Genomic DNA, 15650 nt, shown 5'->3' on the forward strand with positions numbered 1-15650 from the left:
CACTATAAAGGTTTTGGATAGTGACACAAAGAATGTCACAATCTGCTCTGACAAATGAAGTCATGATAAAATTTCAAACAGTAAACAATAGTCTAATGAATGATTTATGCATTTTTTTCCTAAAAATCCAGCCAAGTTTTCTATTTTATGTTTTGCATCTCATAATTTTGGAAGGAAAGGGCTTCAGAGGGGGTAAACTTGTTTATATCTTTAGAATATTCTCAAGATTTTTTAAAGTCAAAAAGAGAAACATTTTAAATAAACACTATCTTTTTTTATTGCAATTGCATGTAAAATGATGAGATTTTAAAGAGGAAGTTCTGAAAACAGAGTATTTTAGATATGTAATTTGTCACTCCCTGTGATAATGACTAAAATTGCTTTCACCAAAGATTTTTGCTTAAATATTCAAAATGCAGACTAACATAGACCATTCAGAACATTTATGAAATCTTTGTGTAGTTTGAAAATGGAATCACTGCTCATTTTCCCTCAGGATACTCTAAATTATCCATTTCCAAAATATCTGTGGATATTCCAATGCATGTTTTATAGGCAAATGTAATAATTTGGCAAATAATTAAAAGTATTAGCTCACTGGAAGAATCATGAGACTTTATTTTTAGAAAGCAGGAGTGTTTGTGGGGCTAAGCAACACTTCTAGAAACCTGAGATTGAGAAGAGACTGTAAATCCATTTGTTTCATGCCTTCATTTGACAGAGAAAGAATATGAAAAGTGACTAATACAGGGTGACATATCTCATTAATGGAAGAATAAAGTCATAAACCAGGAGGGTCCTTGGCTCTTGTACTACCATGTGTATTATTTAAAAAAAAAAAAAATCGATGGGATATAGAAATCTCCTTTATAATCTAGAGAAAATATAAGTATTAAGTCTACACATTAAAAAAAAAACAACAATTAAAAAGATTCAAAATTGATAAAAGAATTTGGTACCACGAACTGTCTGAAAATGTTTTAGAATCATACTGCTAATGTTTCCTGTCTTCCTGGAGTAGGTTCTGAATGTTAAGTACACAATTAAGTTAGGGCTATGTTGGTTTATTCAAATAATCCGTGCAAACTGTGAGTTAGGTCAGGACTATAGCGTATTGAACCCACATCTAGGTCACTGAGATCATATCTACAGATTGTTTTTCATTCTAGCCATCCACATTATAATTTCTTAAGACTGGCCACAAGTAAACCAAATAAAAGACATGCATCTATTTATTTGAATTATTTTTTTTAAAAACTTAAGTGAGAAATGATGCTATTTAAGCATTTGTGATCCCTTACCTAGAAAAATACATTTATGTAGAAATTCAGGTTCACAAAGATGAACTGATAATTCTGCTAATAAATTGAACTGACTCTGTTAATCTTTTCTAATAATTGTGACACAAACAAGAACAATGAGCTAGAAAAAAATGATCATAAGTTAGAATCTATGTAGTACTTATGATATATCTATCGTATTTCAGTATTTTAAAATATTTAAAGTCATATTTCTTTATGTAATAAAGTACCTGGCTGATTCAACAGAATATTGCTTCATGTTAATAATCATAAGAAATCAGACACATGAGGATTTTTACAAACTCATAAATTGTCAATTAATGAGAGAATGTTAGTTCCACTTCTCTGGGAGAAAAAAAAGTATGTACATTTGATTTATAAGTTGCAATTGAAAAATAATGTAGAAGTATAGCATAAGTTTTTGCAACAGGGTATTGAGTAGGAATTATCCTATTGTCCCAGATTGATTTCTGGATTCTAAAACCAGAAATAAAGAGATGTGAAGTGCCTTACTGTTCTAATTAACAATAGAACCAGATACTACTGCTGTGGCCAGCATCACTACCTGTCTTCTCCTTCCTGCCTAGGGATAGAAGTCTGGGGGCAAAGCCATGAGCTAAGGGAGAAGAAACACCAGGAGAATCACTGGCAACTAGAAGCTTGCTCCTCGGTCTGTCATTCCTTGGGCGGCTCTGCACCTACCCCTGAGTAATGGACAAAAGAATTGGAGAAAGAGTGCAGGGCAGAGAAAATTCTATGACAGTATAGAGGAAACTGCAAAAACCACACTTGTCATGGCAACCAAGCATGAATTTCCAGGAGTTTGAATTTAACCAGGGAAGGTAATGCAATCCCAAGTAGCAAGTGCTGTAGGTGTATGGCTCATTCTGAGACCTGAAGAGGAAGAAAAGAGTCAAGATACAGCCCTATATCCAACACCCTGGGTAATCAAGATGGTCATCAAGAGCCATGAATTAGTCAGAGAAACAAGAGCAACCAGTTGGACTTGTGGTTCCCCTACAGTAATAGGCAGTTAGGCAGATATGCATTTGTCCTTGCTCTCCTCTTCCTTCCTGCAAGTCCTGAGTACCAGAAACCTTAGAGAGAAGGAAAGGTAATCCAGTCCATGGCACTCTCAATTTTAATCTCTCTCTCTCTCTCTCTCTCTCTCTCTCTCTCTCTCTCTGTTTCTCTCTGTGTGTCTGTCTCTGTCTCTGTCTCTGCCTCTCTCTGTCTCTATCTCTAGCTCTTCCAGTGCTAACGAAAGAGGAGCGGGGAATGAGTATACTCTGTGCTTCCTCCCTATGTGAAGTACCCTGTCAAGACTGGCAAGTGCTGGGATGGGGTGTGGAGGGACCTAAATAAGATTTAAACCAAAGGTGAGGCCATAGTTTTTAGATTGAATTAGATTAAATTTAACAATTAGATTGAAATTTAATAATTAAACGTGACTGGCACAGTTCCTAAAAAGGTTACACATAGAGTTACCACATGACTTATCAATTTCACCCCAAAGTATATAGCCAATAGTAATGAAAACATAGGTCCAGACGTAAACTTGTGCATGAATGTTTATAGCAGTATTATTCATAATAGTCCTAAAGTAGAAACAATCCAAATGTCCATCAACTGAAGAATGGATAAACAAAATGTGGCATGTTGATACAATGGAATATTATCCAGCCATATAAAGAAATAAAATATTGATACATGCTATAACACGGTTGAACTTTGAAAACATTATGCTAAGAGAAAGAAGCTAAAATTCAGAAAGTGAGAATAATAATTCATGTATCCGTACAGCTTACATAGTTTACAATCACTGAATAAATAAATATATGGTAATAGAACTAGAAAAACAGAGAGCAGCTAGATTTAGATAGGATAAAGCTAAAGAAGAAAAGACAAGAAGATCAAGTGCCCAAACGAAACCTAAAAGAGAATAATTAGCAAATGGCTGTGAAATATTTCATATATCAGGTGAAGAAAACATAGCCTTTTAAAATACATTAAACACTAAAAATGTAAATGTCCAAATTGCATTTTCACCCATTCATTTTTTTTCCCCAAATTATTTTCTCCATGAGTTAGGATAATGAAAATATGCCTAAGTTTATGCTAATGAGATAAGGATAATCCATATATGTACTATTTGGTTCTGTATATTGAATTGCAGCACAAATACAAAACTCTTCAGTCAATATGAGTAAATGTTAGAAGCAGAACTCAAGGGATTCAACTCCAGTAGTTCACTCTGAAAACTGATATTGAAGAATAGGTGCTGTACATGAGACAAGAAAACCACGAGTTCTCTCTGGGGTGGTCTCGTTTTACAAAAGGAATCCTTCAAGTCTCCTTGGCTCTGAAGGAGCCGAAAAAAGTAATTTAAGCAAAGTGAAAGACATACTACAAAAAAGCTCTGAAAGAGCTCAAAAAAAGTAATTTAAGCAAAGTGAAAGACATACTGCAAAAAAGCTCTGAAAGAGCTCAAAAAAAGTAATTTAAGCAAAGTGAAAGACATACTACAAAAATGAGCATTGTTTTTTTGAGAATCCATGATTTCAGGGTTTTGACAGCATAGGTCACAAGTAAAAACAAGTTCTCTTCTGCTCTGAAGTTAGATTATTTATATGAGATGATCATCTGTTATTTCCTTTTTTATTCAAGAAATAAGGTATAAATTTTATATTCTGACTTCTAAACTGCTGTGTCAGGGCATTCTTATAAACAACAATAGTAAAAATGATGATGATGATGATAATAGTAACAACAATAGTTAATTTTTATTGAATGTTTAGTATGTGGCTAGGTGCTATGTAAATATTCTAGAAATATCATTTCATGTTTGCTAACAATTACTCTGTGAGACAAGTATTATTATTATTTACTTACAGATGAATAATTTACCCAAGTAAGTAACAAGTAACATACCCAAGGCCTATATCTAGTGATGGAGTAGTGAGATAATAAAGAATTGATACATTAGTCTCTGTCCTCAGTTCTGGCACAGAGCTTCTAAAACTGTTGTAATTTCCTAAGTGATAAGACCACTAAGAGCATCTTTTGTTCTAATACCTAGTCTTTGACCCCAGTTTCTGACACAGGAACCCTTATAGTCTCATGGATGATAAAAATGTCTTTTGTTTTAATAAGGCTACTCTGGGCAGGCTCCTGGATGGCTCCTGGATAGGAGTTGATCACCAGAAAGACCAAGCCATGATTAGAAGCTTGGAATTTCAGCCTTACCTGCCATCTTCCGGAGAGGACTGAAGCTGAAAATGAATTTAATGATTGGTCAGACCTATGTGATGAAGCTTCCACAAAAATTCTAAAAGTGTTAGATTTGGAGAGTTTCCAGGGGGTCAACACATTCATGTATTAGAGAGGGTGACCCACCCCAACTGCACAGGGACAGGAACTCCTATGCTCAGGACCCTCCCAGATCTTACCTACCTATTCCTTTATGTGGCTATTCATCTGTATCCTTTATCATATCCTTTAATAAACTGGTAATCATTTGTGTTTCCATGAGTTTTGTGAGCCGCTTTGGGCAAGTTAATTGAGTGCAAAGAGTGAGTCATTGGAACCTCCAATTTATAGTCAAGTCAGACAGAAATTGTGGATAACCTGACAACTACTTGTGACTGGCATCTAACGCAGTGGAGGAGCAGTCTTATGGGACTGAGCCCTTAACCTGTGGGGTCTGACACTATCTCTAGTTAGACACTGGCAGAATTAAGTTGTAGGACACCACGATGGTGTCTCAGAGAACTGCTTGGTGTGGGGAAACCCCACACACATTTGGTGACCAGTGTCAGAAGAGAAGTGCTCTGTGTGAGTAGTGAAGGAGACACACAGGTGGAAATCTGGATGGTTTTCCTATACAGAGTCTAGATTGACTCCAGAATCTGTATATAAAACCATTGAGCTCAACTGTTTCCCTGGGAAATGCTCACATTGGACAATCAATTCTAGAGAAAATTATAAAAATGAAATCTTCTCTCACATCATAATCCCTCTGGCCACCAGGTCCCATCCCTCAGCTTCTGTCTTTGTCTAAGACATCCTCTGCTTCTGTTAACCACAGGTACCCTCTCTAGCAGCAACAGCATTTCTCAGTTTTTCTTCCTACAGTCAAAAGTGACCTAACTGGCATTCCCACAATTTATGCTTTGGTAATAATGGACGGTACAAATGTCTATCTGTAGCATACCGGCTTTTCAATCACTTTTCCAGAGATTATGTCATAATACACAATAGGCAGTCAACCAGACAGAGTCGCAGGACTGTCAGACGGGGCCTTTTTGGAAAGGTGGGCATTTTGGATCTTTTTACAATGAGCTATACGTAGAATGAGCCCTATTTTAACTGTTTAGCTCTAAATACAATAAATCAAGGAAAACAGACACATAAAAGCAGGGGAAATGTAAGATCTCAGGATAAAACCTATAGTCCTTAACACTGCTTGCTAAACTCATAACATACTCTTCCATTCTTACTTCTCCAAATTCATCTCTCATCACTGCTTATCTCATTTTTTAGGTGCTGAAATACTTGACCATCATCAATTCCCCAGCCATCTACCAAAGTGCTGTAGCCTATACCATGTACACCACTCCAACAGCTTGTGAGAAAGTTATATTCTCCTTTAATTCTCAGGTTAAGTATATATTATTTTGGAAAACTCTCTTTGCCCCTTGAAGTGGTTATAAGTGTACCTCCTATGGCCTCCAATGGTTCCCCATATTTCTTTATTAAAATACTCATTATACTGTATAGTAACTGCAATTGTCTATTAACATCCACTGGACTTTAACACTATCTTCATGATATTTAGTATTATTTGATCACCTGTGGCAGAGACTTCTAACTTCTGCCTTTTTAATGTATTTTGTATAGTAGAAACTCACAATTCTGCTATGAAGTGCCACATATTTTTCTTTGACTGTTTCTTCTGAGCTAATCAGCAAAGAGTGTGAGGAGGCTGGGGCACTGTACAAAATATGGACTGGTTCACAAATTTGCATGTCATTCTTGCACAAAGGCCATGTTAATCTTTGTATCATCAGTACATGTGTTGCCAAAGTGAGCACTGCTAACTCTTTTTCAATACGCACGTTCTACTTTGCTCCCAGCACAAAGCTAGGCTGCACATCCAGCTCCTTTGCAGAATGTAACTCAGTTCAATCTAAGGGAACAGAAGTGATAAGAGCCACTACCATACCGGGTCCATCTAAACCTTCTGTGTGACATACTATTTAATATCTCCTTTCTAGATCTGGGAAGAGAATGACCCCATGGTGAATTTGAAAGCCAAAAGTTAAAACTGCAAAATGACTGGCAGCCTAAGTCTCTCAATAGTTGTTTGAAGCACGCCCCCTTCTCTTATCTAGAATCGCTTTGGCCTTTCACCTGAGAAAGAAATAAGCTTCTTTTTTTAAAATCCTCATTTGGGGAGAGGATTTTTACAGCATTGATTATATCACTAATTTTTACAGCATTGATTATATCACTTTTATATTTCCTGGAATCTAGCATAATGCTTGTGTAAACATTAGAAATCTATAAATATGCATTGAATTTTAAAATATCAAGTGGATAAATGAGTAGCATGAATATGTTAAATTATCTTTTTGTCATAATAGCATTATGAAAATAACTAACATTTCTTTTATGCTTAATATATGCTACTGCTTTCTAAGATCCTTTGCATAATGATCTCGCTTAATTCTCTTAACAATATTATAAGGTAGGTACTATTGTTATCGCATTGTACAGATTAGTAAATTGAAGCTTGAATCAGTTTACTCACTATCCAGTGCATCATAATCATTGAGTAAATAAATCAAGATTCAATGCAAACAATTTGACTCAAAAGTCTATGTTTTTAACAAGTCTAAAATAAATAAATGCCATACCTAAATGACTTCTGTAAGCAAAAACGAATTCTTCAACTAATAACAAATTATGATACACAATACTATGTGTTTTTTTAAAATACCAAGAAACTTAAGTTTTCAATTTGAGGATAAAATCCAAGTTTAATCCTCATAGAAAATCAGTTTTCAATTTGAGGATAAAATCCAAGTTTAATCCTCATAGAAAATCAGTTTTCAATTTGAGGATAAAATCCAAGTTTCAAGGTTTCTAGTATTATTTTAAACACATAATTGGAGTTTTAGCTTCTTCTGGCTCATGTATTTCAACAGAGAACAACAACTGCCTTAGAGATTTCTAGATTTCATTAACTTACCAGTTTCATTAAATACATAAAATTAGAGCTTACTCTTAAATCAGTAATCAATTCTTGCACATTTAGAGGTCAGCCCTCAGGTTATAATTCACTCAAAATCACTTTGTTCTCTAAGTTAAGAAAATCCATTGTGATCTAACAGTGTCATCTTCATCATGTCCCGAAAAAAATGCTCCCCACACAATTGGATCAATATTGCTGTAGAAAGCTTAGCCTAGATTGATTAGGTTGGTGCCTGTTTGGATATTAGTCATTTTATCAGGAGTCCCAGACTGGCTTCTAAAAAAATCAATGCTTTCCAGTTTCAAATTCTAGTACCAAGGGTATGTCAGAGACATTCACAGTATGGCCATTCACTAGTATGAGACTTAGCCATTATTTAAGTAATAATATACTTCATGATAGAAGTAAAACGGATAGTTCTAAAAGGCACTAGAATTTTATCAATGGATTCATTTAACAAAATCTACACAAGTGACTTATTTTTAGGATAACTATAATAAAATCATTATTTCTGACTCAGCTGATTCCCCCATGTTACAATATCGATAATTAAAGCTATAGTTGTCATGATTATTAATTAAAAATTGCCAAACACATATTGTCACAAATTCAGTTTAAATGTGTCTTAAATCTTTTTAAAAAGCTATCCAAAAGTCCTAAAGGTATGCAGAGTAGATGGGAGATCTTTTTTAAAAAATAGATTTTTGCATATAATATGATTTTTAACTTGTTTTCAATATTTACATAGGACTATTTTTAGAGATTTAAAAAATACATTACCAAAATCTGGAAAAAATATATAGTATAAATTTTTATAATAGTGGTCTATGAGTGACAAAAATTATGAACGTATTAATGTATATTCAAAACTAGCTACATATATCACTTTTTAGAGTTTGTTCATTTTTCAGAAACAACCAAAATCAATTTTATTTTTAAAATCTTTTCTGAATAAAATCTATATCTAATGTAAGTGCAAACACTGTAGAAAATGATTTCTAGAGAGATCTTTGGCCTAGATAAACTAAAGTTTCTCCAATTTTTAAAATTATAGCATACTAAAAATTTTAATTTGATATATTTTACATAGAAAATAGTTACATTTTGAAGTAGAGCTTTAGTATATTGCCTGGGAAACCCTGGAAAAGGGCTGGAAAGTGTTATTTAAAAATCAGGTACTCTCTCCAGAGAGAAGACACCGTAGAGGCACTTTTGCCTTTTGCACAAAAATAAAATACAAGAAAAGTGGCAGTGAGACTTTCTATGTTCTCTAATTCGTGCAGGTTTTTTGTGGAATATTTGGAAAGCAAGGGGGCAATTTAAATAATAACATGAAACACAATGTTAGGTTCATAATTAACTATATAATGCACTAAATCAGATATGTTAGGTTCTAGTAGAAATAAAAGTTGATGGTACAGAAAAACCTAAATGAAAAAATTATCATCAGAAAATCCCCCAGAGTACAGCATTTTTGTTATGGCAGCCAGCGCAGAGTGACACAATGAAAAACAGCTGCCATTATTTCTAACAAATTAGTACAGTTTTACAGCTTGAGTAGCACAGGTATTCTGAAAATAACTTTGCATTTCCTACCAGAGAATTCACTACCTTTGTGCAATATACACAACCCTTTACACGGTGGCCCCACCTATCTCTCTAAATCCATTTTTTTTATCATCTTACCACCCTCACAATACGGAGCTATTTATAGATGTCTATTTTACAACTCTCTGTTTTTCCTCTGCTCTGAATTTCTTTCCCCTGCTCTGAATTTCTTTCCCCAATGTATCTACCTGGAAAACTCTCACCAACCTCAACACCCCAAGTGAGTCACCTCTTGCTTTGCACAGCCTTCCCCAGCCCCTTTAGATAGAGTTATCGCTCACTTCTCGCCACTAATTATATTTGTGCTTTCAGAACATTCAGCATTTACATGGCAGCCTGTCCAATTATAATTTTGCTTATATGTTTCCCTCAACTGATGAGCAGTTTTTAATAATAAGAATAATAATGGAATTGACTTGCTTTATTGAGTTGAGGTGAAACGCAGTGAAAGTTTTACTAAAATAAGTAGAAAACCTTTCTAGGACACAAATTTCAAGAGTTTTAATACTCTCATTTTAGAAATGCCATCTAAAAGAGAGGAAAACAAATCCAAATTAAGTTTATTGAATCTTTTTAGCTGGTTAGGAATGCTTAAAAGACTGAATTTTTTCATTTCATTAGTGACATTTCCTCAAGTATTATTGAACTAGCCCTCATCAAAATATGTGAAGACCAAAGGCATTCTTATGCTTGGAAGTGCCAATGTTGAAAATAAATAACCAAGAAAGAAATACTTCTAACTGAAAGCAAATCTAAGGGACAGTTGAAGATTTGTGAGCAGGCAAAGGGCTAAGCTGAAGGAATATTGGATCAGCAGCAAGGAAATCTGATTTCTAGTTCCTCAGCTGCCATTCAATAATAACCCTCGGCCAATACATGCATATATACACACAAACACATACACATACACAAAATACATACACACACTATCTATAAAATGAGGGCTTTTATAACAACTACATTTTTTCAGTTTAAATATTTTTTAAGATGTTTAATAGTTCTTTATTGAGGTGATCAATTCTTTAAAAGTTATTCTGTAATATATCACAATAGGATTTACTTAGTATGATTTAAACTTCATTGTTTTAAATACAGAGTTTTCATTTTAATATATGAAGATGAGAATAGTCAATACTACTCACAGCGCCTGGTTGTGGCCATGCTCCACTTGGCTATAGACTTTCACTGACTCACTCACTAACTCATCCAAAAATATGCTTTAGCAGTTACAATGTGTTAAGCATGTACCCTCACTTAAAGAATCTACTTTAAAGTAAGGAATTAGCTTATTCACAGGCAAATATATGGTCCTTTAAAATTACTAATGCCTTCTGATACAGAAGTTGCTGGGTTTTAATCTGTATGTGTTTAGACATCAGTAAAAGATTAAAATTAAAAGTAGAATGTTAAAATTCATGGTGCTTGTATTGCCACAAAAGGTGATTAAAAGAACTCTATTATTTATCCTAAATTCTGACTGTTTCATTAATAGCAAATCTTTAACAAATAATACGTAGAAAGAAAAATTAAGAAACCTTTTTTATGGGGAATGATGGGTCATTCTCCATATTGGGTCACCTATGTTCTATTTTTTTTTTTTTTTTACATTAACATGATTCCTTTCTCTGAGTTTGATAAAAATGGTTTATGTCCAAGATAATACTTTAACTTGAGTATTACACAGTATAAAACAAGGTGTAATGAGAAAAGAACTCTAGAACATGAGATGAGAAACAAAAGACTACTACTCTGAATCTGATTTCTACAGATCTAGGTCATGTCATCTTGTATCTCTAAGCCGCCATCTGTAATAATAATCCTTATGTTCTCCACTGGTTTGCTATGATGAATGCAATAACAAGTATGGAAATGCACTATAAATGTCATGATACCAATACGAGATATTCTTATTAATTTATTCATGAAATAGGTCTTTGGCTAAGGCCATAGAACTTGGACTTGCCTAGAAGCAATACATGGTACCACTGTCTAATTTTGGGTAATCTGCACTACACCTAAACTTTGGTCTCTTCATACATAATTGGGGATATTGCTACCTCATAGGATTATTTTAAGCATTTTATAAGACAATGTAACTAATTCTTCATCTGATGCCTGGCCCTGGTAAGTGCTCAAAAATATTAATAATTCCAAAAAATAACTGAGGTTTATAGTATGTACTTCCATTACTATTTTTATTTAATTCACCTAGATGAATGAAAGCTCTGTGAAATTATAATGTCTGAAGAATTTAAAATACTAAAGCAGAGTCGCGATCCAAATTTCTAATTAAGATCTTGAACTTTAATACAAGGAAAGTAGCCTCAAGAATATACTGCTAGGGATATTTATGTAAACTAATCTAAAATGTTTCTTCTCTTATTTATATATATCCTATAGATGCAGATAAAGGAAAAACACAGAGGTGATGCTTCAGCTCACATCTCCTCTCGTCAGTTGATAGGCAACTATCACAGCTATGAAAGCTTGTTTGTTGTAGTTACAGGGAGAGATGGAGATTTTTCTTCTCTCTTATTGAAGCCTAGAGATTTGTGGCTGAGAAAATGAGTAACTAAATAAGCAAATAAAAGACCATTTAGGAACCACAAGAAAACGTAGAAACTCTTCCCAGAGGAGTATACTGTATATGCTGGTTGGATACATCACTGTTGTTCACTTCAGCTCTACATCCATATTTCATGTGAGTGAAAATGAAGGGAAGCACCCCAGAGAATTAATACTGGTGTTCTAGAAATTACTGAGAGTTCCATTTATAATTTTCCTGCAGATTTGTGCTTTCAACTTATTTCTGAGAAAAGGAAAGATGTTTGGCTAGAATATATATCTTCTAGTAAATGCCCATTAACATTTTCTCATGAAATTAGTTTGCCTGAGAGACTCAGACAGTCTGTTCCAGCTTAGCAAAAGTCAAAATTAATATTAGACAAGAATAATTTGCCTCTTGATCTTAATTAGCAAGTTCATCATCTTGAACCAAGGTAAACAATGAGAAAAAGTATGAACGATGCCAGTAAACTGAAGGAGACCTGGAGATTAGGTGGGCCTCAGTCTCCATCAGTTTCAAGTAAACCCCTTTAGTTCTTAGACTGCTTAAGCCCACGGTGCTTTTTGTCTTCTCACTTACCAAGGGCTTGGTTTCATCTTCATCTTTGAAATAATAGAGCTGATCTCCCTTGAGCACAAACCAGCGGGTATGCCAAGTCTTGACAAAGCCTCCTTGCTTCCTCAGCCACCCACACTTCATGGCGTTATTCCGCCCTTGGCTTGGTTGGGTGTGCTCCATAGAGTCATTGTTCTCTTCCATTATTAAGCTGATGGACTTTCCTGTTTAGCAAACAAACAAACAAAAAAAAAAAAAGAAGAAGAAGAAGAATAAGGTGCTCTGATATAATCAATTCCCTCTTGTTTATAAATTCCCTATTGATTATAAATCACCCCTGCCCCTTAAAAAAATACAGGAAGAGGAATGAAAAAGTGTATCAACTCACTTGCCAAATTTCTAGAAGCAAACCACAGACCTGACAACAACTTAACTGGAGGAAACTTGGAGAGAGTTCGTGGTATCTTCCTTAAATGAGCTAGCCAGCTGGGTAATAATATCCCTCTTTTTACTAAGTAGAACTAAAGAATGGGAAAGTTTTGTAGGTAATGTGTTAAGAAGTGATATTTTAAAACTAAAACAACAAAAACATAATTCTCATGATAATGGGCCTCTGTGTCTGGTGTGCACTGATTGGGGCCAGCTTGTTCAGGCCTGCGGTTATTTGAGCAAACACTAGCCTGACACATGTTAAAGTTTACAGGGACTATTTTAAAAATCTCAATGGAAGACATTTGTTTTACATATGTGAAAATTTCTCAAGATGTATCTGGCCCCTTTCCCCCAAAGTGTGTCCCCTTGAGAGTTTCTTTGGCTGGTCAGGGATTAGTGCAGCTGAAAAAGTTTAGGAAAAACAAAACAAAATAACACACACACACAAAAACTCCTGCTTGGCCAGATGAGTTTTCTTCTAATGTCAGGAATGAGTGGTGAGCTCCAGGCAATTACATGAAGAACATTTCAAGGTTATGTGTGAAGGAGTATACTGTACACACTATACATGGCAAAAAAAAATGAGTTTATCATAGAATAAAAAGTAACCAACAGGCAAGCAGCTAAACTGCCACAGTAAGAACAGAGGAGGCAGCTTTCTGGGAGAGCTAAGGCCAATTGGTTAAGAAAAAGAGACATTTTCCTGTCCCTAAGGCTTCCAGCAAATTCTTGCTAATGTTTATTTCTTAGCATATTTTCAGGAAGTAAAAAGTCCTCTCTCTTACCCTTGTGTCTTTGATATGGATATAAGGATACAGATTAAGTAATAAAACATGGAATATTCCTGTTCTGTCATATCAATGCATAAAGCTCTTATTTTTTCTGCCTGATTTCAGAAAACAAGCTATCTTTCTGTCTAGTCCTACTTCCGCCATGAATTTTTCAATTGATTTGTATGTACACAATCCTAGTTAAAAAGTCCATGAAGTTTTCATTGTCAGCCCTTATTTACTTAAGGTTCTTCTTTGAAGATAAGGGTTAAACCTCCCATTACTGGGCATTTAGTTTCTTTGACTTGAGTCCAGCCATTCCAGTTGCAGAGAGGAAGCAGAACTTTGGTTCTAATTACTTCCAATTTTGATAATCTCCACCATTTTCTCAGTAGTTTTGTCACTTCCATTGGCATGCATTCCAACCTGTGTCTTTCCTTGCTTTTATCTCTATCTCTTTCAACTACTTTTAAACTTCAAGTAGGTCACTAGACCACTGTCTGTCTCACTTAATATCCACTCTTTCTTTTCTTATATTGAAACAACTTTCTAATTAATAGGCTCTCATCTCTACAAAACATCTTGGTGCTTCCTTTGCTCCATAAGGCATTCCCATGACAGTAATACCTTACTACAGGAAACAGTTCTCCAATCGTGTGCATGCATGTGTGTGCACAGATTGGATCACGCCCAATGCTTCAAGTTTGTTATGACCTTAGGGCAGGAATTTTCTTGCACATTACTTGACCTAGTATAATGAGGCAAGTAAACCTCACTCTAAATGCACAATAAATGCTGTAACATAATTTAGATAATAAGTATGCTTACTTAGACCACTCTAAATAATCTCTTTTGGTTTCCTGGTATTTAAATTGTTCAAACCTACACAAGTTGCTATTTCATCATTACCTATTTATTGTTTGACCAAATATCTTAACTTATAAAGTTGAATAACCCCTTAAAACAGACATTCACAAACACACACACACACACACATTTAGAATTCACTGCACAACAACAAATTCTTTCTTTTGGGCCCTTCTTTTATTCTTTCCTCTTATATTCATGCTTTCTATTAAGTTTGAAAATCCCCTCTAAAATTCTTTAAGGTAATTAGCAACATACCATCAATAACGTAAAAAATACGAGTGCCCAATTTTACTCTCACCTACCATTAATGCCTTAGTAAAAAATGTGTGCATATTAGAACATGGTTTGTGATTCTTCTTACATATGTTGTTTACAAGACTCGTGAAACCACTGACAGCATCGCCCACTGAACTCCTGCTATAATGCCTATGTTTTCATGACTTCGGAATGCATCAGCAAGTATTTTATTAGTATTAATTGTAACAATTCATTAAAACAGAAATGAAAACAGATTGTACCATATCCCTAAGGGAAAATAATACCACAACTATTGGTGGATGAGTATAATTAAGTTTTAATAAAATAATCATGATTTTTATAGAGGAGTCTTGATATTTCTGCAGAAATCAAATGGCTCAAATTTTACCCTTCATCTTTAAAATAACAACACTGGACTGGATCATTTCTAACTATGGTCCCTTCTAGTACTCTGAAATCTACCATTTCTGTAATTCCATAAACATGAGAACACCAGATATTCCACAGCACTTTTTACCATGTCTGGCATATGGTGAAGCACAATCAATGTTTAATGAATTAATAAATTTTGCAATGGGTTTGATGCTAGATATCTAAAGTGAACATGATCTCCTTCTAAAACCTGATCCTTCCCCAAACTTGATCTTAATAAATGGCACCATGATATACCCAGTTGAAAAAGGGGGGTGGGGGGACAGATTATTTTCGATGCCTAATTCCTCCTTACCCTGAATATTAAATCTGTAAGTTCAGAAATATTTTCAAATCCATCCAGTTGGCTCCATCTCCATTGCTACTCTATGATCCAAACCACCATTATCTTTGAATAGGTAATTCTAATAGCCCTCCAACTGGTCTTGTCACTTCTATTTTTAACCACAAACACATGAGTACATGCTCACACATATTTCATTCTCCACAAAGCAGTCAAAGTGAGATTTTTGAAATTTAAATCAGATATCAATGATCTACCCTTAAAATTTTGATTGTCTCCCATTGTACTTTAAAATGTAGAGTCTTACCATGGCCTATAC

The 15650-nt window shown here is 34.6% G+C and overlaps 1 protein-coding gene across 1 annotated transcript in view; it reads right to left on the reverse strand.

Annotated features, from left to right (window-relative positions):
- The window catches only part of ARHGAP24 (Rho GTPase activating protein 24), a 464137-nt gene that overhangs the window by 363268 nt on the left and 85219 nt on the right, over nt 1-15650 (reverse strand). The window contains exon 2 of the mRNA XM_011356326.2: nt 12311-12510. Coding sequence (XP_011354628.1) covers nt 12311-12490 — 180 coding nt within the window. The 5' untranslated portion in view covers nt 12491-12510. The remainder of the gene's footprint in view (nt 1-12310; nt 12511-15650) is intronic.

Source organism: Pteropus vampyrus, unplaced genomic scaffold (genome assembly GCF_000151845.1).
Source record: "Pteropus vampyrus isolate Shadow unplaced genomic scaffold, Pvam_2.0 Scaffold25, whole genome shotgun sequence".
NCBI lineage: Eukaryota > Metazoa > Chordata > Mammalia > Chiroptera > Pteropodidae > Pteropus > Pteropus vampyrus.